General features: G+C 36.3%; 1 protein-coding gene across 2 annotated transcripts; it reads right to left on the bottom strand.

Annotated features, from left to right (window-relative positions):
• Positions 1-1,946: 1,946 nt before the first annotated feature.
• Positions 1,947-25,887, bottom strand: fam107b (family with sequence similarity 107 member B). Of its 2 annotated transcripts, none has more exons than XM_067390112.1 (4): positions 25,729-25,887; positions 9,734-9,911; positions 3,013-3,169; positions 1,947-2,926 (listed from the first exon to the last, which is right to left on the bottom strand). In XM_067390112.1, the coding sequence occupies exons 2-4, from the start codon at positions 9,859-9,861 to the stop codon at positions 2,807-2,809; spliced, it is 405 nt and encodes a 134-aa protein (XP_067246213.1). In that variant the 5' UTR covers positions 9,862-9,911; positions 25,729-25,887; the 3' UTR covers positions 1,947-2,806. The 2 variants fall into 2 exon arrangements, with proteins under 2 accessions (XP_067246213.1, XP_067246212.1); XM_067390111.1 differs by lacking the exon at positions 25,729-25,887 and adding an exon at positions 11,201-11,357.
• Between the last annotated feature and the right edge of the window lie 611 nt (positions 25,888-26,498).

Here is a 26,498-nt window from a genome sequence, read left to right on the forward strand (position 1 = left end):
GCGATTATAATATCACTGAATCTTACTGATGCACAGTAAGATTCAGTAAAACTAAGAAAAGTGTCCTAAGGTAGTTTCCTGAGCCGCCAAGCGCCCCCTGGGGACCGAGCCCGTTTCGTGCAGTTATGAGAAAGGTCTTCCACATTACTGCTTGATCAGATGAGAAGATGCCCGACAACTAATCCTATGATGTTGGCAAACAGGGTCAAAGGAGATGGACAATGTGTTAAAATTGCTAACTATCTGTGGCCTATTTCATCTTCATAAATGTAAAGTTACTGACTGTAAGCCCAACATTACGCTTTTCTGTACTGATTTAAAACTATTTTATGACTCTCTTTGTTCATCGCTCAACAAGAAAGCTGCTAAAACTGCATCTATCTATCTATCTATCTATCTATCTATCTATCTATCTATCTATCTATCTATCTATCTATCTATCTATAGATAGATAGATAGATAGATAGATAGATAGATAGATAGATAGATAGATAGATAGATAGATAGATAGATAGATAGATAGGTAGTCTTAGATATTTATGTTAAATATTTTTTGCTTGCTTGTTTATGCATCCTTTTTTGTGTTTTGTTTCAAAATCTATTTAATGTATCCCCTGTATGTGTTGTTTAATAAATAATAATAATCCTATGATGTTACTTGGTGCACTTCTATGCACATAACAACCACAAAGAAATTTACATTTAAATATAAAATCAATATTAAATATACACATACAAACCTGCCATACCTGCTAACAGAAAATTCAGTAGTGGAAGTTAGTCATAGGTACTTTTTTAGCATTCAATTAAAATTATGTTTAGAGTAGGTGCAATTAAAATATATTAATATGCATTTATTTCTTCTTTTAATATGATCTTCATGATGCACTCCACTAAATTAATTTCATATCTCTCCTCTCACATGTTAATGACATAGGGTCTTTGCCATACTTTTGTATATGTATGTGTGTATTAGTTTTTTTGTTTTTTGTTTTTTTACATTTTTGTGTTTATATTGTAAATATAATTGGTTTTATTTTGGAATTTGTTCATTTTTTAACGTATGTTTTTGGTGGAGATAGCCCTATATACAGTGCATGCATGTTCTTTGTGCTGTTAAAGCAGGAGCTTGTTTTTCTTTGGTTGTTGTTCTTTGTGTTGTGTGTCAATTTATCCTCAGGGGTAGGCCTTGTATTTTGTTCAGAGGCATAGATTATTTTTGCCATTTTTCCATGAGTTGGGCATTGCCTCAGGACTTTTTGTTTGCACAATGTTGTAAAGAGAGAGTGCAAATGGGATAGTTTTCTTAAAAATACATTTACATCAGTATATCAGATCACGTCACTGACTGTTGCAAACTCCCTTTGAGACACAATGCCATAAATGGTATAATATTCAAAGAGTCCTTCTGAAAATATAGGGCTAATATCAGATCTTGCTATTTCAGCTATGATAAGTACATCTTTGTAAAGGCCTTCTTTCAGTGTCTGTGACACAGTTCACTCAGACCTACTTTTGCTGCCAGCTGTTCAACACAGCAGTTACATAAGAACCCCTGGAATTAAGACTTGCTCTATTTTCATTTCTATTGCTTATTTTACTTTTAATAGCATTTTTGAGTATCTAAGAGGCCAGTGTCCTAACATTGCACCTCTGCATTTAACTAAACAGATACAAAATGAAGCAAAACGTCACAATGCTTTTGAAGTCTCAAGTAGTTACTTGTGAATCGTTTAGACTCATGTTTATCCCTTTATATGGACAGTCTCATTTTATGTAGTGGGATGTGCAAATGCCAGTTGATTCACTTACACCTACTTTTCTTCTTGTTTCATCTACTTTCTTCATCTGCACAAAAATCTTAAAAGAATTACCTTCTTTTATAAGATCACTTACACTTCTTGGTTACACAGAAATTCATATAGAGATCAAATTAAAGAATTCCACATGATAAAATAATATTTATTAAAAGAAGGTTTTAAAGGAACACAAGGAGTGGTTATTTATTGGCTCAAATCTACACAAAACCATGTGTCTTTTCTTCATTAATAAACATCTCATCTTCTCTTTCTACTACCAATCAAGTGAAAGAAAACACATGCGTTTGCGTTTAATATCACATTGAACTAAAGTGTATTAACTTATTAGTAATGTAATCATTTAAAAAAGGTATAACAAAAATATTTGCAAAGAAATCTCACAAAACTAGAACTAGTATTGCTTATGAAATTTAGCAGAGGGAGCGCACAAATATAACAATTCATAAAAAGCAAGCATGATGCATCACAATTTGCATTGTTGTAACTTTAGTTTCCATTCTTTTGTAATCATCAACCAAGAAGAAAATGTTTTGAGAAGCCCTTTTGAACAAAAGCTTATGCTGAACATAAATAAAAGAGGATTGTTTTGGCTTAAAAGAGTCCATCCAGTGTCCCATTTCAGGTTTTGAAAATAAAATAGTAAAATAATATGTGCCCCCCTCCAAAAAAACAAAAAGTAATTTTGTGGTCTCTGTTTGTTCCGCCATGCATGTTCTTTGAAGCCGGTCAACCAGTGGCAAATAGGCTGCACCCATGTGCAAAAGTTTTTGTGTATGCGTGTTGTTTATTCTTCAAATCCTCTTTATTTTTGATTGTTGATCAGGAAAAGAGGCTGCGTGAATACTGGTTGCGTCTGCGAGCAGGCAACAGGAACCGTTCGTCTACAGTCACTTGTTTCACAGGGACACTTGGGGGAGGAACACCAGGAAATCCCCACAAACCACAGTCCAGTTGCCATGTCAACAAATGTGTCATGGAAACTGTTTCTAGGTGGCACGCTCCTGCCCGTCCACTTCCTGTTTGGTTCTTCTCAGATTGCTTTTCATTTTGACAAACTCGGGGGTGTTTTCTTGCTCCTCTTCATTTTTATTTTGTTCCAGTTCCAGCTAAACAGGAAAAAAAGAGCATTTTGGTCAGTACTTTCTGTATATGCTCATTGTACACTAATGTCTTCGTATGTGAGGGGACATACCTGTTCAAGTGTCTCTCGTCTCTTCATGAGCTCGACCTCAAGGTCTGACCTTTTCTTGTGTGCCTCCTGCTCTTCTTTCTGAGCCTTTAGCACCTGGTCTCTCTTCCTCTTCTCCATCACTTTCTGGAGTTCTGGTTTATTCTGCGGTGCGAGGCCTCTGTGATAAACAAAAACGAGGAGATGATGAAAACACTTGACAATAAGTGACTAGATTTTTACATTTTCTGAAAAATTGTGTGGAAATTAGCACTGAAAAACTCGCCACCATGATGCAAGAGTGCTGTGGTTGGTTGCCAGGGTGTTGCTATGCGGTGTTCTGGGTCATTGCTAGAAAAGGCAGCCCAAGTCAAAACCCATAGCTAAGCAAAACAAATCAAAAGAACCCACCCTAAAAATCATAACCTTGTCTACACCGGACGTGAGCGACGCGACATGGCAAAAGCAATTAGAACCCATTATCATCAGTGATGCTGTCTACACTGGATGCGGCACTGCACGACAAAATCCTGACAGTAATTTGATGCCACGTTCTATTTCTATTTCGTTTATTTTATCATCAAAAATTGTAAATTTCAATGCTTAGAAGAGTAACAGCACATTTCTCTTTGCATAATTTTAACACAAACAGAGCACTCTGAAGTTTAGAATTTAGGGTTAGGGGTTTAAAACCATAATAGCATCCATTTCGTGATTTCGTTCAGAGGTCCGACTCAATGAAAGAGCAAAAAGATGAGATGACTAGCACACTTTAGAGTAATAATCCATAGGGTTACATAATGTGACTGAAAATCCTGATTGACCCAAATAGTGTAATCCAGTATGGATGGATTCAAGGGTGGGTTTTAGGGATTGGAAATGGTTCGTAATGTCCAGAGGCTGTTTTACATTTAAAGCGTACAGAGATTAACTATTTAAATTACAGTACTTTGCTGTGACATCTTTGTTGCGTAATTCTGAATCCCATGTTTCTCAAATTTACCCTACTAAAAAAAAAAAAAGCTGAATAAGAGTCAACTGATGTGATTGACTGATGCCAATGTGATATCTAGAAGGGCAGATGACTGATAATAAAACAATTTAATGATTAATAATTACAATATAATATTTATTCAAAATGCCTGGCTAATGTAACAATTAATAATTAATTTTGCATTGCTTATTTATTTAGTTTTATCTAAAAGTATTAAAATCATTTTCAGTCAAACCTGATATAAATTAAAGGTGCCATCGAACGTTTTTTTAAAAGATGTAATATAAGTCTAAGGTGTCCCCTGAATGTGTCTGTGAAGTTTCAGTTCAGATTTTTTTAAATTAATTTTTTTAACTGCCTATTTTTGGGGCATAATTAGAAATGCGCCGATTCATGTTACGGCCCATTTAAATGCTCATGCTTCCTGCCCACGGATCTCGCACTTGCCTTAAACAGTGCATAAACAAAGTTTACACTGCTAATATAACCTTCAAAATGGATCTTTACAAAGTGTTCGTCATGCATGCTGCATGCATACATCGGATTATGTGAGTATTGTATTTATTTGGATGTTTACATTTGATTCTGAATGAATTTGAGGCTATGCTCCGTGGCTAACGGCTAATGCTACACTGTTGGAGAGATTTATAAAGAATGAAGTTGTGTTGATGAAGTATACAGACTGCTAGTGTTTAATAATGAAAATAACGACAGTCTTGTCTCCGTGAATACAATAAGAAACAATGGTAACTTTAACCACATTTAACAGTAAGTTACATTAGCAACATGCTAACGAAACATTTAGAAAGATGCCCTTGTCTAATGCCTTGAACATGAGCTGGCATTATGCAAATATTGGGGGCGTACATATTAATAAGGCCGACTGTTACGTAACAGTCAGTGTTATGTTGAGATTCACCTGTTCTTCGGAGGTCTTTTAAACAAATGAGATTTATATAAAACTTAATCTTAAATGAAAACTTGAAATCTTGCCAAGACAAATAACTGAAATAAATGTTTAAATTGAAGTTTTAAAATTGCTCAAATTAAAACTGAAATAAAAATTAACGCTATATTGATTGTTGTTTTTACAAATGCGCATAAAATTGCTAAAACTAAGATGAAAATTAAAAATGAAAGCTAATTCAAAATATGAATATATACTACATAATAAAAGTATATAAATAATACTAATATAACACTGACGACAACAACAACACACAAATCTGTCTTCTTCTGCTGTGTTTTAACATAATCCAGCTCTCTGCCTGGCACACCAGAGACTTGCTGACTGCTTTGTAAGTCCTTCCAAAACTTGTAGACTTGTCTAGACTAGTATAAAGAAAAAATGAGAGGAGCTAATGAGAATATCAGAGCTGAGAAAATAGGAGATGAAATGTTTTGGCTATTTGGACAGCGGTTATATAACTATGCCCCCCCCCCCAGGTGAGTGTAGAAAACACATCTGCCCGTTCTCCATTTCTGTGTCATGTCACTGATTTATTTTCTGAAAAGTATTTTACTTTATCCCTCCAAATATTCATTTTTCTCTGAGAAATAAGAACAACAGCAGCACACCACACATTAATCACATGGGTGGAATGAGTCTGTTGTGCAAGAACGGTAACTTTATGAGGGTAATTACAGATCAGCTACAAGCCACAAACATGATAAGGGTGAATAAACAATGCATTGGATAATGATTCAGGGCATAGATCTTATTGATGAATAAATCCATTAACAATAGTGTTGCCAAGCGGAAACTGGAAAGTGGAAAAGGGAAAGTTTCCATCCCAAGAAAAGAACTAGAATCCAATTTGTCTTAAAATTCGTTTTTTGTCATTTTGGTACTTTTTTACTCACTGGAAACAGTGTGAGTTATTTAGAAATTCTCTGCTTTGAGTCTAAACTAGTCCAGTTTAAACTACAATAAGGAAATAATAAATAAAAATTAGCACAGCCAGGCTTAAACAAGATGCAGCATTTTCAAAGTCAACACTTTGCTGGCTGGTGCAATAGTCTGACCACTGAACTTTTTGAAAGCCATTGTCTTAATTTGAGTCACTATTAAGATAAGGATGTGCTTTTGTCCATAGGTGTGGTTTTATGGTTGTTTGTCGTTCAGATAGAACTAGAACAATGGTTGGGTCTGAGACTGAGTAAACAAGTTATATTTCATAGTGAATTGACTTTTGGATCATAAATCGGCTCACAAAACACTGTATGTAAAGGGCTAGTGATCATTTGCTTACCCTCACATCATTCCCATAAGTGTTGTATTGTGCATACATTGAAAATCAATGGGGTACAATGTTGTTTTGAATATAATTTGGAAGAAAGTCAGATATACAGGTTTGAATGACAAGTGTGAGTAAATAATTGCAAAAGTTTACTTTTAGGTAAAGTACTCCTTTAAGACTGATGGTTTTACTGTAGCTGTACCTGGGATGAAAAGATTAAAAATACATCTATTCTGTGAATGGCTAAGGTACAAACATCCTCAGGAATTCTAGTGTGTGTCGTCAGAGATTATATAACACTGCCGTCTGAAGGAACACACTGGTCCCTTGGAAACTGCTAGAAACAGTCACTTTGTCCTTATGTGCGGTTACTCATCACAGACAGCTGGGCAATATAAGAGAAAAAAGAGAATGAGACAGATGAATAGCGACAATAAGAAACAAAGCAAAGAGGAGGCCAGCCTCGATTACATAAAGACCACCCTGCCCAATACATTATCTAATACATGATTCAACAGACTATATATAGCCTGACCTCCATCTCTCCATCACTCTGTGTTCTTCACCTTCTGCCCTGGCTGTAGAATTGATTTTATAACTCTGAGTGTACAGAAACACTTTGAGTGTTCGTGTACAGCAGGGTGGGAGGCAGACAGAAGGTGGGCGTCAGAGAAAGAGAACAGAGAAAGGGTAGGAGGAAAGTCTAGGGGATGCTGTAATTCTTCTTATGTAACTCTCCATCTTTCAGCATCCCTCTGAGCACCACATCTGGAACTAATCCCATTTAGATTATGGAAATGTTCCCTTTTCCTACACCAAAACAAGCACACACACTCAATTTCCCACTCTATATCGAGTAAGACTCTTAAGGAAAAATACAAGTGTGAAAATTGAAATTATAGCCCCTCTTTCTTGAGGTTCTTTATGATCTACAGGCCTGTGCGGTGATTAGATTTCATGTACCTCCACAACCCCATTAGTAATATTAGTAATATATACATCTTCGTACCTTACCAAAACCGTTACAGCCCTACACCAAACCATCTGCACGCTTTAGGGGGTGTGTTAAAACTCAATAGGCTCAGGGGAGGCAAGAGAGACGCAGACTAGTACCACTGTAACTTTACTTGCTGGTGTCGCTGTTGGAAAATGTTAGTTTCAAAAAACAATTTATACACTTTTTAATAGGGCTGCGACAAAACATTGATTCTCGATTCGCAATACAAAGAATCTGAAGCGATTCTGATGTTTTCCGTATCACAATTCTTTCTTGAATTGATTCTGAGCTTAGTTTTTAACAGCAGATGGCACTATGTGCTTTAGAAACACCCGTACTCTGCTTGCTTCCAGTTCCTTTACACATACCACTTAAACCTAAAATAATCATTTATAAAGTTTGAAAAGGTTGAAGAAAATTACAAGGGTAATCACAGTGGGCTGTGTTTACATTAATCTTACATGCCAAATGCATGATCGCTGTCCTGCACTCTTCTTCGTGAGCATTTGAATGTGCGGTTAAAAACATCAGATGGCGCTCTAGGCTAGTTAAAACTAAGCTCGGAATCGATTTGAAAGAGAAAACATCAGAATCGATCCGGAATCTTTGTATCGCGAATCGAGAATCGGAGTATTGTCCCACGCCTACTATTTAATATCACATTTTGTAATATTTGCATGGTTTTATTTTTTGTAATATGGATTATTTTGTCATCCATTTTTTTTTTTTAGGAGGCATTGCCTCCCTTGCCTCCTAAATTTCCCTGATTATTAGGGCTGGACAATTAATCGGAAAGTAAACCGAAACCGAAACCGAAAATCAATAATTTTCCCATGTCGGTTATTTAAAATGTTTATTAAACATCCTGTTAATACTTTCCCCTTAAAAACATACTACTGTGTGTGCAGTCATGTGACTCCACCCTGTCCAGTCAGCGGCATGGAAGAAACACAGAGGTGAACTCAAGTGCAGCACACACAGACAGTGCCCGAGCCCCGAAGTGAGATCGCATATTTACAGTACAAACCTTGTCTGTGAACTATGAGTGTAAAAAGCAACAACAACAAAAAACATTTATTCATTAATAGTAATCAAGGTAAAATGTTCAATTAATCAAGATTTTGATTTTAGGTCATATCGTCCAGCCCTACTGAATATTTATTATCAATTTATTTTTTAATGAATCTATACATTCTATAAACTTTCTCTCTCTTTAACACAACACCTGAGCTTGTGTGTCTTTCACAAATTTTTGCTATTCTGGGGGCAATCATGGAGATTTTTTTCACCCAAGAAAACATATTTATAAATTGAACCAGATTAGATGTTTAATAAAAGTGATTTGCTATCTTTTATGTGATGGAACTCCAAGATCAATAAGTATTGAACACCCACAAGCAACTCTGTTTTACAAATCAGTATCAAGCTAAGTCTTGCAGGTGACAAAGACTGACAAGTATGATAACAAAGCAAAATCTTTTCAAGCACTGCCTGGAACCTGCTGAATTATACACATACTCATGATTGGGAATCACTGGAATAGATCCCCAGTGGAGGATTCTGAATCTCTATGCACGCACAGCAGAGGACAAACAGATTTCTAGATGCTTAACTAATGTGGGAGGTGAGAATCAGTGGACAGGAGTTTATGTAATCATGCTGGTAACCGAGACATTGTGTGGGTTATGTTTCTTGCAACATAAATGACTTGTGCCGTGACTTATCCGTTTTTGTTCGCATCAAATCTGCAAGAACAACTTCTACCCTCAAGGGATCTTCTTAATAACTTCCAACTGCAAAGAAAAAACTGTTTTACGTAATAAGGAGCATGTGTATACCCTTGCTGTCACAATTCATCACCAATGAGAATGAGAGAGGTGGCGAGAAAAAGAATGAGGCAGAGAGTACTAGAACGAGTGACTCAAACTTATTGTTTCCAGTGCATTTTTTCCTGGTTCCTGTCTGCCTAGATACAGCACACAAACACAAAGGGATCTGCCAGGGGGAAATCATCCATCTTGTCCTGAAAGTCTTCTGGGCAGCATCAGCTTTCAGAAACGCACTAACATTTTAAGAACTCATTTGTGAAATATTCAACAGTGGAATGGCTGAAATTGATCTTTTTATGACGCATTACGATTCATATAGGCATTTATCACAGAATGCTTGATTCTGATTGCTCAAATGTGACCAAATGTGGTCAGATAGTTTTTTATATAATGTTATATATTTTTCATAGCAACCTGTTATATGAAAAAAGGTTGGCAATGTGGACTTGTTTCAGCCTTTACGTCCTAAATAAAATAGTTTATAATTGGCACATGTCCACACAAGATGATCAGATAATTTGCCTGCAGTGATGATGGAAATGATGCACATATTCATGTGAGAGGAGTAAACACGATTGCAGCTGGGTGGGGGAGTAACAAAAAGAAACAGTGAATTCTGAGAGGAAAGACGCAGAGAAAGAAGTACAGAGGAGGACTGATCTAACGTAGGCTGTATGTGCATCACCTTTTCTGGTTCATGAGGAGCTCTCTGTGTAGGTCCTGGTGATTTCTGGAGGACTTCACTGGGTTGAGGAGTTTCTTGGGCTTAATGAGATCATCGCCATCACCGTCCATATAGTCTGGCTCAGCCATAATGCTCCGCGCACGGGACAGTCCCTCTGGTATGTCTGCCTGGTCCAGACCTGAAAAAAAGACATTTAAATAAAGACATACATTTGAACATCTGTTACAACATAAACAAAAGGTGCTGCAATTAAATAAAAATGTTTTTCATTTTAAAAATAACATGAATGAGGCAAAAAAAACACCAGAACTTTCTTTAAATGTGCTCTTTTAAAATGCTGTCTTATTAACTCAATACAGATGTAATCGATATCAATTAGCATCGATCAATGCATGTGTTTACAGAGACATATATATATATATATATATATATATATATATATATATATATATATACACATATTATGTATGTATGTATGTATGTATATGTGTGTATATTTATATATATATATATATATATATATATATATATATATATATATATATATATATATATATATATATATATATATATATATCAATTAGACATGCCACATAAACATTGTGTGACAGATATGGTGTTTGAAAAGCATAAACCACATTTCCTAGAGTATATGTATTTTAATATGTAAAAAAATAAAACAATATTTGAGACAAAAAACAAAGAATTAAGTTAGAATTAAACCTTCAGATCAAAATACTTTTTTTTTTAATTACATTATTATTTTTATTATTATTATTATTATTATTATTAATATTAGGATATATAGGAGAAACCCCATACTTTTGGTTTCACTGAAACTTCTATATCAGGCAATAAATAAAACTCTCTTGCTGGTTTATCTTTTTTAATCTGAAATCATAAAACAGATGATGAATGATGCACCCATGTGACTGTTATCTTTCATAGTTGTTGTTTACAGCCGGATACTAGACATTAGTTACACACTAACAAACAAGCATGTATCATTCAGCACACAGCCAATTAAAAAGCTGAAACAACCGGCAATTTGATAAACTATATCTGAATAAACATGATAAACACCACTTGAAATACTTTACGTTATAGTGTCCATGTGACACACATATGACAATGTGAAATTACAAGTAAAATACATTAAGTACATGTAGGTCAACTCAGTATTAGGGTATTTTTTGTCTGTTTAATAATTCTAATAATTAATAATAAAAAAATAATAAATTAATAAATAATATCAAATTGTACTTTTTAACCATATTAAGACAATATTTGTATTTGGAATAAAAAAAATAAATAAAATAAAATAAAAAAAAAGGTGAATAAAACATTTAAAGAAATTTACACTTTCACTTATACATTTATATACATTTAACCCGCATTGCCAAAAAAGTGTGTATCCTAGTTATCTGACAACTACTCGCATACATTTAACCCCCCCCCAAACCTTACCTGGAAGGACTGGAAACACGGGGTATCTGAACATGGTTGTCATCTCTGCGTTTGAGCGTTTTTCAAAATCTCAGGATATTAAGCACTACTTCCCACAGCTAGATGAAACTGCAGCTCTGTATCTCTGACAGAGCGCTGCGCACTATAAACAGCTCTTCTGACTCCGCCTGATGCTTTATTACCTAACAGCCCAGCCACCCACCCCTGCCAGAACAGTTCCCCCGAACATCCCGTTTGTTAATCATTTATCAGCCGAGATATAAACATCAAAGAGTTTGGCCTCAAATACATGCCAATAAAATGATGAACACTCCCATCTAAAGAATTCACACAGGTGTGCTTCCATATATAGGATAAACTTTGAAGTTAGAGCTAATAATAGATGTTAGAGCTATTAATAAAATGTTTAAAGTGATGGGGCAACAGAAATGTATTTAATATTTCAAAGTGCTCTTAATAAATCAATGTGTTGTTATTATTAACACATTAATATGCATTACCACTTTCATAATCTTCTTTCTTATAACCTCAAAAATAAGTAGTTAATTTAGAAACAGTGCAGGCTTTTGGTACACAAGATGACATTTATATCACTCCATAAAAGAAATAAAATGGCAACACTGTATTTTACTACAGAATCAAAGACGTCTAAGTAGCCTATTTGTGCAACGTAGAGAAGGCTACAATTTGAGCTGCAGTTTATTTGCTGACCGCTAGAGGTCATTCTTGTCTACAACTAGCCAAGTGACGCACATGTTTTCAGTGTCGTGACATAATTTAATTTTAAGGAACAATATTAGGACATTCCAAACACTATGCGATTGCTTCAAGGACAAGAGTAAATTATGTCACTGCTTTAAATATGTGGCACTTCTTCAAGGACAAAATCAACACTCTTCGTAGGCCATGTTTGTTTAAAGCCTTTTTTAACTGTGCTCACTGTTTAAATACACATAATTGAGTTAAACAATATTGCAATAACTTTAGTATTTCCCGTTCTGATATGTTTGCACATGCATATGGTATATCACCTCAGTATTATTTACAACCATAAAGCATAATTTCATTATGCATTCAGGAAGAATACCTTGGGGAAAGTGGATGCTGGTGCTATTATCTTAATGCTGTGAGTCAAAGGCAGCTTTATAATGTGTGCATCTGCACTCAAAGTTCCTTTTCAGATGTAACGGAAGAGTAGTTCCTGTTGACATCGGAATCTAAATGTGTTGAAAGTTTGTGTTGAGAGTTTCACAAGAAGTCTCATTTCTCAAGTCAACATGGTACATTGATCTTATCTAGTTAAATGGATAGTTCACCCGAAAATGAAAATTCTGTCTTTACATTTACACGCCCTCACAGTCTTCCAAACCTGTATGACTTTATTGCTTCCATCATCTTTTTGGCCACTCTTTTCAGTATAATCAATGTGAACAAATGGGAATTTAAGTTGTCAGTCTCCAAAATGAGGAAAAAAAAAAAAAATCTGCATTAAAGGTGCAATATGTAATATTTTTGCAGTAAAATATCCAAAAACCACTAGGCCAGTGTTATATATTTTGTTCACTTGAGTACTTACAATATCCCAAATGTTTGCAACTATTTGTAAATCGTGAGAAAATTGCAATTTTAACCAAAGCTCCGGGATGTGTGAGGAGTCGCTTGTCAATTGTGTCATACCCACGTTACCCTCGGTTTTCGGTTTTATTTTGTAGAAACCATGGAAACACCAAAGACGCTTTAATATATTACACATCTTAATAGACAAGGGAACAACTGTTTTGATATATTTATAGACAGAAAACTAATTATTGTTATCGCTCCAGCGGCCTTGTTCAGCTCCCACAACACTCGGTCCTGCTCTGCTTCTTACTACAGTAACGTTAATAATCGCATCCATGAACATGATTTCTTCCCGAGTCCTATCCCTATTCTTTTGCACAGTCCATTGAGGTGAAGACCACATGTCCCAATATTCCGCGCTCAAACTTGGTGTCATCAAGCTACTCCTTTGTTTTGAATAGGCCTCTAGTGGACAGAAATCCTACATACTGCGCCTTTAAATTATTATAAAAGTGGTTCACAAGACTCAGATACTATAATTTCAAAAGTCATAGAATAGTTTATATGTAATAGTTTGTTCTTATTCACTTTCTGAGAGAAACCATGATCATGATACTGAATTTAGGAGTGAATTATTCTTTTGATGTGAATATTTTCAATGAATCAATTGATTCAGTTCACAAAAGTGCTCTGGGGTCCATTTCCCAAAGGCATTGTTAGCCAACTCTGTTCACAAGTTCCTATAATTTTTTAATTTTTTTGTTTTTGTTTATAAATAGTCGGTAACAACAGAACTTGCACCCATAGCTGGCTTTGACTGATTCAGTTGTCTATTTTACTTCCCTTACTTCAGTCAGTGATCTTGACAAAGTGATTATCGATAAGAATATCAGTGAAAAAAGACTTTCTCACAAAGCTATCATATTGCGTTAATATAGCCCACAGTTCATAGACCACTTTTATGACTTTTTTACAGTGCTTTTTTCCAACCCACATTCACTGTAAAATTAAAGATATTTTTACTCTGGTGTTATGCATAAAGAAAGTCATATAATTTTGGAAAATAAGAGTAAATATATTGACAGCTTTTACATTTTGTGTTATCTATCACTTTAACAGGTACATAACTAAATATGTTTAAATAGAGTGTAAACTGCATGCCATTAAACTTCATGTCACAGTATCAACAACACTTTTTGCATGGCTTGTGCAATGCTTATCTGCTTAAGTCTCTGCACAGGCAGCCCTGCAGGACAAGTGTATTTAATAAAAGGCCCACATCCAGCTTTTAATTACAGAGCTGCACTCTTCAACCCTGCGCAGGGCACAGACGTCTCTATGGTGACCAGCGCAACAGTAAGCACATGGGCATGTCCAAGGCTGAGAATTTCAATATATTTTCAGATCGATTGTGCATTGATAATTATACAGAGCATTTTTTTACATGCATGTCTATGTTTGTGCATGGAAGTACTAAAGGAATGCTTTTAAACCGTCTAGTCACTCATTAAAAAGGACTGGAGGTGTTAGGCAGGCATCTGTTTGCCAGTCCTCAGACTTGTACCTTGTTCCAGCACATAGACTTGCACATGAAGGGGCCAACTCTCATTTAACATCACAATACATATGGGCGATCATGCATATCAGCCAGATTTGCATTAATGTTTAAAATGTGCTGTGCTTTTGTTTATGCTCCACTTGAAGTTTAAGACTTAAAAATCCAGTTAGATCAAGAAATAGACATTTAGATCAAGTTAAGTTGAATCATTTAAATTTATAACACTAATTCAAGTGATTAAACTTAACTTGTACTTGATTAACTTGGTCTTGGTTAACTTGGTCGTAAATTGGGCAATATGCATGACTTTGGTAGAAACGGGTATATCATGACAAAACACATTTTCCTTGATCTTTTGAAACAGTTCATTGCAAAACACACTGTAACTTTCAGAGCTCAAAACTTTCTCCCCAATCCAAAAACACTATTTATTGGTACTGAGATGCTTTCCATACTTAGTATTTGAAGACATGCAAATGACTACCACATCTACAAGTCAATGATTGTTCAAAAACGTGGCCTATATTATTCCTAACACCAGAAAAACAACAATAAAATATGGAAGTGTTTGTTAAACTGTTTGTGATGAATATCATTCTAAAGAATACATCAGACAGAAACAAGCTTCCTATTTTAATCTGATCTTTACAGCGACTGACTGGCATTTATATTGTGTTAAAGGAACACTTTATATATAAGAGCAATATCATACTCGTAGCCATGCGATATGGCTGTATATCAGCACGGCTAGGATTCGGCCGTAGCGGCTGAGTGCTGTAGGTAATCACAGCATGATAATATACAGCCATATCGCATGGCTACGGATGTGATATTGCATTTATACAACAGTTCAATGGCACAAGTGTGTAAATAAATAAGAAACAACAGAGTGTCTTTAAAAACCCTCTTTTTTGCAGAACTACTTCCTTCCGCCATGGATTCAAATCTCAATTTGACAGTTTAACAGTTGAGCTCAAGCCTGCATTATTAGCCATTATAAAAGACAAACACAAGCAAACAATTCAGTCAAATGTCCAAAAGTAGCGCTCCAGTACAGGATTTAGGTTAGTTATGAAATTTAATTTTCCCCTTAAACCAAATTGTTTCACTCTGGAACAAGTAATAGATTAACAAGATCAAAGATTGCCCATTTGATATACCCCAAATTAACTATATTTTTAACCACTATCTACATCTGTTCTCTGTGGGAACATGAGCACTGAACGGCCGCTGATGGCCTGGAGCTCGCATCTGCGAATGTGTCAAAACAAATAGTAAAATAGGCACTATGTTTATATATGAGTCACATATTTGAGGTCTAAATAACTGCATTCTTGCCTAAAAACTCTTTAAACTACATTTTGCAAGTAATGTTTATAACAAATATGGTAGATTTGCTCAACCGCCATGACAGGTCCCGCAAGCGGAGTGATACAAAAGGTGAAGCGGTACAAGTGCTGATACTGATCAGATTCCGAGAACCAGATTTTGGTTTGGTCTTATTTTCAAGAGTTCATAATGACTTGGATGGCCCTTATCAACCCTCTCAAATAAACACACACTCACACACTAACATGCACACATGCCTACACACTTCCACAATAAAAGCTGGGGAAATGCAGAAAAAGAAAACACCCACAACTCCCTTTGAGCAATAACCATTACTGCAAATGATCACACAGCGACATCATCATGATTTCTGTGTTTATATACTTGGATCATTGTTTGTGCAGATTTGCTAAGAGTCATGCGGTTGCACGACTTCAATCTAAAGATCACATCCAAAAATCACAGGCTTGAAATGTGACCCCAACAGCATGATAGGGGATTTCAATACTGATTTCTGTAATACTCTCAACAGTCTAGCCCAATATGTTTTTGGATTTGTGATTTTATGTACTACAACATAATAGGACAGACCAGAGGGTAGCCGCACCTTAATCAATCACCCTTAGCTTCCTTTTCCAGTCATCTCTCCAATGCCCACACACACAGACCTTGAACGAAGACATGGGGCGGCAATAACAGGAAACAGACAAACTCTAAAAAAATCCCATTGCCATTTTGGTCACATTTTGGAGATGAAAATTAAGCTATTTGTGAGACTCCAGTACTGGGACACACACAGAGAGAGATGAGGAGGAGGTGGAAAGGATGCCACTTCTTTGTTCCGCTTTCATTAGGAACAGAGACATGCAGGGAGGAAGGGAGCAGCTGGCAGTCTATTGCACCATCTGACCCTTATTGGGCACCGTTTACACACAGCAGGAGGGAATATTAGCCCCTCCCCAATACCAAAATCCCTTTCACTAGTACTGTAGTGCTGTCACTTTCTCCTATTCTTCATAATGTATTCATTTCTAACCCAACACTCAAGAAAACCCTTACACGCTTTTCTAAACACTAAACCCCAATTCTTGTATAAAGGCCTTTCCGGACCATCCCCCACCCCACGTCCCACCCCGCCAGTCATTACAGACCACAGAGGTATCAATTCGTATCAACAGTCCTCTAGACGATTCATTTCTCCCCCTCATTTTCATGAACCGCCTGTCTTTCCTTGACAGGAATGAATCAGACCGCCACTAACCAACTAGGAACAGAAAACTGATTGTATGTAATCCTTTAAATGAATAGTCCAGTATAAATATGCGCAAGTAGCCACATAAATAGATGGACTGACTTACACTCACAATCAAAGTATATGGGGGAAGTATATTGAAACAGGAGCCTTATTTCAATATTATTTATATAGTCAAGTCATCTTTATCTATTTTAAAGGCAACAGCAAAAACAGTCACACTTATCCTAAACTGATTTTTAATCTCATCCATTTAATTTTGCTGGTCCAGTGGAAAATGTTAAATCTCATAAACCAAGCGGGTTTCCTACAGCACAGAGAAATAAACATTTATGGGCTTCTCTTAGAGGGTCAGAGGTCAGACACTTCATCTTACTAGCATTTAACTGCTTGCATCACCCCCACTACATTAGCCATTCAAATGAAAATACAAAAAAATAGTTGAACTCCATAACATATGGTTGAAATCTGTTTATAATCTGTATGATTAAAACAAGTCACCTGTACAAAGCTCAACCATGTTACAACTCACTACAGTCAAACTACAAAATAACAATAAAACTGATTCAGTCCATATGCCAATGCTGAGACAAAACACCAACACAGCGCCCGTGCTCATGCCATCTGTGGACGCACCTGGGCATTGCTGTGGGGGTTGTGTATCTGTGGCAGTGGAGAAGAGCTATGTTATACACTAATAAACACAGGAATCAGGTCAAAAGAGATAAGTGCATCTGGACTGTCTTATTCTCACGCTCAAACTAAAAAAAATACAATAACATTTCCTTGTGCTGCTCTCTGGTGTCTGTGGATATCAAAAACAACATTACATGTTGCAAAGTCAATAATTCAATAGGCTTGATTAATGAAACGCTGTTGACATACAATATGGCAAATCATCATGTTTTGCAGCGTTTTAGGAGGCTATAGCTGGATCTGGATGAAAGGTCCAGAATTATTCTAATTTCCGGTCTGAGTAAAGGCAGGACCTCTGGCATTTCAAGGCCTGACCTTAAGTAAACCACAAGAGAATTAGCTCATGTGATGAGGAGATGTCATAACACTGCTGCATACTGGGAATAGGAAGCACTTGTTTATGTGTGTAAGCGTGTAGTTGCAAGTGGAAATCGCAGAGTCTTTTGTCCTTAGTTAAAAGCTCATATTGTGCATTTTTTTATATTTCATTGTTGTTCCTGTTACACAATAATGTTATAATCAAGTGTTTTTTTAATCAAAAAGTCTCATAATTTAGCTTCTCATGACTATCACCCTCTCCCTTAGGGTACATTTCCATGACAATGTGTACTAAAAATGCTGTATTATGCATGCCAGGCCAGTAGTTGGCGATGTCACTTTGTAACAAAACATTACGTGTCTATCCACCTTATTTTTCAGGTTAGAGCGGGAGCGGGTATTTGTAAATTTAATGTGTCTGGCTTCCGGTGTCATTCGCTTTCAGTTATTTTTAGCTGTACAAAACAGCTTGTTATTCTGCTTGATATTGCAAACTGGTATTTCTTACCATATTATTTAGATGTATTGTCTTAATTATAAACACACTGGTTTGTAGCGCAAACAGTTTAACAGTTTACTGTACTTTGATATTCTTCTAGATATGTCCCTATATTTCCTTGTGGCAAATAAATCAGAAGTCTTGCACATTCACAGAAAACACCTTACTTCCGTGTTGAATAATAAGGTGGATAGACTGAACACAATACACATGACGTCACCATTTTCACAAATTTACGGTTTTGTAGTATATTTTGTAGTATATTTTGTAGTTTTCAAAAACTTTGACACCCATTTTCAAAAGTTTGCATTTTCAGGCCCACAAAACGCCCCTGTCGTGTAAATGGCCAGCCAAAACGCGTGAAAAGTTTTCAGTTTTTAGTTGAAAATGGTGTTGTGTAAATGCCACCTAACCTGTGACAAAATAATATGCTAAAAACAATACAAAGAGACAAGCAAAGAAAGTTTTTGCCCTCCTCAAGCAACTTTGTCAGTCGTTCTGACTCCTCATGCACACATTATTTCTCATGATATCACCTCTTTATAGGCCTCACAGAAGTCAATTAAAAAAGCCATCAAAAAGGTATATAAAATGACTAAATGACCAAGTAAAATTATGTAGATGTTGTTTGACAGTACAACACCACTGAGGAAACTACATCCTCACCTACTCAAAAACACATCCTCACCAACTGTCATCCATGGGTTTAGGCAAGAAAAACAAAGCAAATTTGCTAAATATGTGAGCTGGTATTGTGTCTATTACTGCATTGTACCAAATTACCAATAGATACAAATCCATCATGCATGCTATACAGTATGTACAACAAAAGACAAATGTATCACTTAAGTTTTTCACAACATAAAGTTTATATTCTTACTCTTACTCAGTTGGTTGGGTAGGTCAAAACTTTATGATACTAAAGATCACACTATCTCGACATCCGCGTTCAAACATCGTCATACCACCTCCTGCTGCTTACACACATTTGTGCCTTTTCTCAATTCTGTGGGGGCATAGTGCTAACTGTAAAGGGGAAAAAAATGATTTCCTGTTCCTCTCACCCACCAACCCCACAAGTCTTTAACCTCAAACTTTTTCTGCTCTTGCTTCAAGTCTTGACTTGATTCTATTTAAGCTGTGACCAAACACCAAATGACTATAAAACCTGTCTTATGACAGTCATACGTGAGGGTAAAATGAGAAAGCAATGAGTTGAGTGTACAGTGTTGGTATTATTAACTGTAGATTATGTTAGTTTTGTGTGTGTGTGTATTGTTAGAGAGGCCTTCAGAGGGGATCTCCAAAAGAGATATACTGCATGAATGGAGATTGTTCAGCGAGTGTAACACCATGTTATGTCATACCACAGGAATGTGATGAACCTGCAAAGGCTTTCTAATACGCAAACAGAGAATTTGCCATCACCTTAACTAAAAACTATTCAAATAGATCTATGACATACAGGTCTTTGTAAACTACACAATATAAACCATACAATAATAATAATGTTTTAAAAGTTTAATTTCAGTCTGACTAAAGCAATAATTCATATTTAGTTCATCTTGCACGTGTCAAATTCTTTCAAAGTCTGACTAGCAGACCAAGAAAACGTGATAATAGTCAGGATTCATGCATGTTTTGAACTCTTTATCAATCAGTCTTCTTCTTTATAATAAGTTAAGCATGAAATGGAAATTGTGGTCGTCTTTTCTTTCCTAATATGAGTCATATTCAAGTGAACTGGCTTCTTGAATGACAACATATTTGGATTGTTGTCATTTGATAACTGATAATGAAGTTCTGTGAAATCAAAACTGACAATTCTTGCAGTATTTATTATAAATTATTTATCCGTTAAAAATCGTGCAATAATATAATTGTCATGATTTACTCACCCTCGTGTCATTCTGTATGACTTTCTTCTTCGGAACACACACAAAAAAAAATGTATTTTGACGCATTCATTTTTGAATATTTAAAAAAAAAAAAAAAAGGGATATTTTCCAAAATATCTTCTGTTGTGTCAAATTGGAATGCCATATGGTTGAGAAAGTAAGTGATGAAAGAATTTTTATATTTGGGTGAACTATCCCATCAAGCCAAACGCTGTAATCTAAACCTAAACCAGCATCTCCATGCTCAGGTCACTGTTAAAACCCCTGACCATATGGGGACTAGATCAGGGGTGCAGCAACTGTCCAGAATGGGTCAGGTGTGTGCAAGTATGTATATGAAGGGATCCAGCAACTGTGCGCTATAGAACAAAGAGAGCGGAACAGAGGGGCCATTGATTCTGCTCAGCTGTGGCCAGCACCTGCTGGGTCACAGCTTACGTTAAAGAGCCGTGTGAGAGGTGCTAATGTATGTTTGGGGACGTGTGTGGACGCATCCAAAAGGATGTGACATTTAGGATTACTGACTAATGATTTCAAGTAATGAAAAATCGCAGAGTGGATTGACACATTGATCCGTGGAGCTCATGTAGGCAACATGACTTCGAATCTATCTTTCGTCATTATTAGACCTTATTCCTCCCATCATTTTTCTGTCCTATTTCTATTTTACTATGTCAATGTGACAAAAAGGCAGATAAAAAAAACTAAATATACAATTTCACATACCCAGCGTTTACACTGAAAACATAAATTTAAATGCACAGGGCTTATATACAGGAAAGTCTAAAAACTGCAAACACTCCACTCAGAGGCGTGACAACAAAATGCCAACTGCTGCCCTCAATGAAGAGGATAAGCCATCAAAGAGTCTGCTGACGTGGCACTGTCTGTCCGCACAGACAGATGTATTTAACCTGAAAGAAAAAAAAACTACAAGTGTCTGCAATGCATGCCATTTGTGTGTACGCCTGAAAATAGACAGCAAGTTTTGTTAGTGGTGCTTGCTGAGGGAAGTATCACTATTAGTATTGCTCGTACAAGAGAAGTATCACTAGGATTAGTGATTTGAACAAACATGCAGTCCAAGTATAAAATTTCGGCAACATTTGTGCTATGGATATTAGTCATACCTCAGATCATGTGGCTTGTTGAAGAGCGCTCAACAGATCAATGATTTTTGCATCGAGGTGATAAAACAGGTGTAAGTAACCACCTAGAACATCCTAGCAAGTTGCAACCATCTAAAGCACCCTCGCAACCACCTAGAACATCCTAAAAACCACCTACAGCATTCTAGAAATGACCTAGAACATCCTAAAAACCACCTACAATATTCTAGAAACGACCTAGAACATCATAAAAATCACCTACAGCATTCTAGAAATGACCTAGAACATCCTAGCAAGTTGCAACTATCTGCTCTAGAGAACCTTCCCAACCACCTAGAACATCCAAAAACCACCTACAGCATTCTAGAAACGACCTAGAACATCCTAGCAAGTTGCAACCATTTGTTCTAGAGAACCCTCCCAACCACCTAGAACATCCAAAAACCACCTACAGCATTCTAGAAATGACCTAGAACATCCAAAAACCACCTACAGCATTCTAGAAACGACCTAGAACATCCTAGCAAGTTGCAACTATCTGCTCTAGAGAACCCTCCCAACCACCTAGAACATCCAAAAACCACCTACAGCATTCTAGAAATGACCTAGAACATCCAAAAACCACCTACAGCATTCTAGAAATGACCTAGAACATCCAAAAACCACCTACAGCATTCTAGAAATGACCTAGAACATCCAAAAACCACCTACAACATCCTAGAAACCACCAAGAACATCCTAGCAAGTTTCAAAAATCTAGAGAACCCTCCAAACCGCCTAAAACATCCTATAAACCACCTACAACATCCTATAAACTACCTAGAACATCCTAGCAAGTTGCAACCATCTAGAGCACCCTCACAACCATCTAGAAGATCTTAAAAAAACACCTACAACATCCAAGAAACCACCTAGAACATACTAACACCACCAATAACATCCTTGCAACCACTTAGAACATCCTAACAACCACCTAGAACACACTAGCAACCACCTATCGCTTTAGCAATCACTTAGAACACCCTAGAAAGTTGTAAACACCTAGAACACCCTAGCAACCACCATTAACATCCTAACAACCGTCTAATACACCCTTGAAACCACCTAGAACATCCTAGCAACCACCAAGAATTATGACTAGCAACATTTCTTCACAAAACTGAGAATATCTAGTTATATTTACAATGACACATCACCTCTCAAGCATTTTGGGCTTCTATTAAGACAATATGAAATGTTCCACAGAACAGAATGTTTTATCCGTGTCTATGACATCCTGATTAAGATCTGAGATTTATCTTGTGGTCATGAATCAGACACAATATCCATTAGTCCAGCCTTCACTATGCCCCGTGAGCTTTCTTGGACCATGTCGGGTGAGGGAGAAGAGGTATCTGATTGTTATGTTTCTTTGTTTGATTTAAAGGGAGGGGGGGGAATCAATGTCAGCAACAGAATGCGAAGCAGCTATTGGTCAGATCCGACTAAAGGATTTACAGACAGCTGTCCTTGTCTAGATTACGCTACAGATCTATAATTCACACAAACATACACCTAAACTCATGTGCAAACAATATGCAAAAGCTACAGCTTACACAGACTTTTTTATGATGGTGTAAATTACACAGATTACAACCACAAGACAAAAAGAAAACAGCATGCAATTTCCTACATCATAATTCAAGTCTGAAATTAAAACCATTCTAATTCGATAAAGCAACTATGATTCCATTAAACGTGATGCTAAAAGAATCCCATCCTAACCCAGATTTATTCTCCCACTGCTAATTTCTCCTACACAAAATGCACAAGATATCGCTCTACACATGTTCATTAAAAACAAACCCTTATATATTAAACAACATTCTGCATCACACATATAACCGCATATTATCTCATTTCTCCATCCTTTTGTGCCGCGCACCTAACATTAAGCCAGAGACGCTTGAGACATTAATAATGGGTTCGGGGCAAAACTCTTTGTTCATGCCCCAACAAAAACACAGTATGCACTTCTATGTGACAAAATAATGAATGCAAACTATCTGTTCTACAATTTCCTGCCTTAAACCATCAACCAAGCAACAAATCCTAATGTCGACCCATTCTTCAAAACATAACGCACGCTGTTTAGCATAACAACTCAAAATCCAACCCCTGGGTGTCAACGTCACCGCAGAAATCCATGGAAACGAGAAAACAAAGAACATAAACATGCACTCTGTGCTTTATGATTTCAAACCCTACATGAATATTGCATCATGTTTTAATGAGCAGATATAGCTCATAATCCTTTGTGTGCCAGAAGCAGATATGCAGTCATATTAAAATGATGTATTATCATCATTTTTAATATGTATATGAGATACAAGAGAAGGTATGTGTTATAAACGGGCAGACAAGGGGAAACAAAGAGACCTGTCAAAGAACAGCTCTGCTATAACAGAACAAAGCACACTGAGCATCACGGAGACACATACACACGTGAACACGCAGACCAAAACAAAGATCCATATTGATGTGTATCAAGCGTACAGAAATGCCACTGCCCCACAACAGAAAGAAGTTCCTCTAAAGCAACATGTTCATTAGGTTAATCAATACGCTGCATATAAATGCACACCAGCATGCACTCAATATGCAGTGTAGACAAAATTCAGTCTAGACCCGAGCATGCTGCTGACTCATAGTGTGTTCAGATAGCTAAAAAATAGAAAAAAAGAAGAGGTAATTCCAGAAAAAGTACATTCCCAGTTTACCAGGAAACTAAATAAGCCAAAGTATTAATTTTTAATATTTAAATGCATTTAATAACATGTCAAAGTACATACATTGTTTAATTCTCCATCTCATCATCTATAGCTCAAAAGAAAACTATTGAGAAAGGTCCAATTAAGGAAGCATAATGTACCCCGGGTTGACCCCACGTGTAAAAGCTGATTTGAGAATACTAGTCGGAACAGTTTGGACTGAACATTTCTTAATGTAACCAACCCATGACCTAATATGCTGTTTTGTAAGGCTGAGGACATCGAGTGACTACCCAGAGAGCCTCTAATCACTCAACTCCACTGTCCTACCCATCCGCAAGAGACTAGCATCACCATGTACGGGAAGTCTGAAGTCATGACACTGTCTTTCTCTATATCTCACTTTCTCTGTCACATTCATGGTTCTACAGAACGGAAACCACACACAGAATGATAGCGTGTGTGTTTGTGTGTGTGAGAAAGAAAAAAAAAGATATAGAGATAGGCAAACAGAAACGGGAAGACTTCACTAGCACTAGTGGGGGACTGGTTCAAAGATCAAAAAACAGATGTAAGGCGTTTGACAAAACAGACTCCAAATTGCAAACACATGTGATCGGAACCAACCCATTGCTACCCCCTCCAACTTCCCCTCCAATACAGAAAATCTGTTTCAATATGATCATACTGAACATTAAATAACATACTGCAATATCTCTACTAGCAACCAGAGTCACTGTTGAGCATGTGCTCAGATTATGTTCACTTGGGCATAATATTTACTGTAAAAGTGAATTAAAATAACACTAAAACATCTATTTTTAGAAATATTCAAATATTATTAAGTTCCCCTTTAGTTTGTGTCATAAATGAGAAGGTCTAATGTATGAATAAGACAAAAGCAACTTTAAACGGAAATCTTTTACACTAAATTTGACACTGTTCTACAGTGAGGAAAACATGACAAGACAAGACAAGACATGACATGTCCCATGTGCTTGGAATTACTGCTGAATGCTACTCTATACTTTTTTTACTCAACCTGCATGCATTATTACTTTCTGAAATGCAGCCATTTGTTAAGAACGTGAAAATAATAGAATTTAAAAAAAAAAAATACTGAATAAATTGAAAAGTGAAATATATATATAGGCCTATATATAGATATATATATATATATATATATATATATATATATATATATATATATATATATTTATTTATTACAAGTTAACTATTCAAAAAAAATATTGTATAAATTACTAATTATTACTTTGATTTGTGAATGCAGTCTTATGAAACGCGCCTACTTTCATTATTTCAAACATTTGTTTGCCATTGTTCTGGTGCGTTCTGAAGCGGGTGATTTGAGCGCTTTATTGTTCTATTGCTCATTGTTTGATATATTGTCTCATACATTCACTATATAATCAATATAAAATATGACTGTATACATTAACATTGTTTCCAATAACGCGACTCTCATTTCTACAACGACAAATAACGCGTTTCGATGCAAAGCGTCCTGAAAACGGAGACACATTCAAACACACACATACCTCAAAATGAGTCCTGAACGATACTTCTCTATGGTAAGTGACTTCAGATGAACCTCAGAAGGAAAGACATCAGTTCACCTCTCCTGTTATGAAGGTGTGTCTGTTAAATCTGGTTTTTCTCTCTTGGAAACAGTTCAGTTGTAGACAGGACCCTTAGAAATGTAAATTAATACTTGGAGTGGGGGCGGGCGGACAATATGACCCAACGCCTAAGTCACATGCGATGCTCCGCCCATTTCTCCTCATGATTATTCATCAGCAGGGGAGACCCCGAAAACCGTCTGGGCGTGGCGCAGTATCGGTGGGCGGAGACTATTCGTACAGCGTACACAAAGCAAACGTGAAGAGGGAGTTCATCCACAAAATCTGCCATACTTCACCCTTATGTTGTCCTATTACTTTCAGAAAAAGAGAAATGTTTAATAATGTCCTGGTTGGCCTCTTCCATATGGAAATAGGATTGCCAAAAAGATGCAATCTCACTATAAAAGTATCATAAATATAGTCCACACGATTTGTGCTTTATATTCAGTGTTCAGAACCGATTCATTAAAAAGATTCATCTCAAACGAACTGTTCCAGTTTTAAAAAACACACGTGGGTAAGTAGACGATGACAGATTTTTCATTTTTGTGTGTTTTTTTATTTAATCCTTATTACCCCACTACATTCAGTTATAACGAATTCTTTATTTAAATCAAACAAAATATAAATAAGGCATTTCATTAGCATGCTGTCATAATTTTACTTTGTTCACTGGTTTCTGCATG

The sequence above is a fragment of the Chanodichthys erythropterus genome, chromosome 7, assembly GCF_024489055.1.
Source record: "Chanodichthys erythropterus isolate Z2021 chromosome 7, ASM2448905v1, whole genome shotgun sequence".
NCBI classification, from domain to species: Eukaryota; Metazoa; Chordata; class Actinopteri; order Cypriniformes; family Xenocyprididae; genus Chanodichthys; species Chanodichthys erythropterus.

Coding starts and splice junctions, on each gene's coding strand:
- fam107b (XM_067390111.1), bottom strand. CDS start 11,243: ATGACAACCATGTTCAGATACCCCGTGTTTCCAGTCCTTCCAG. Junction 9,912..11,200: donor CGTGTTTCCAGTCCTTCCAG/GTAAGGTTTGGG, acceptor TCTTTTTTTCAG/GTCTGGACCAGGCAGACATA. Junction 2,927..3,012: donor GACGAGAGACACTTGAACAG/GTATGTCCCCTC, acceptor TTTCCTGTTTAG/CTGGAACTGGAACAAAATAA.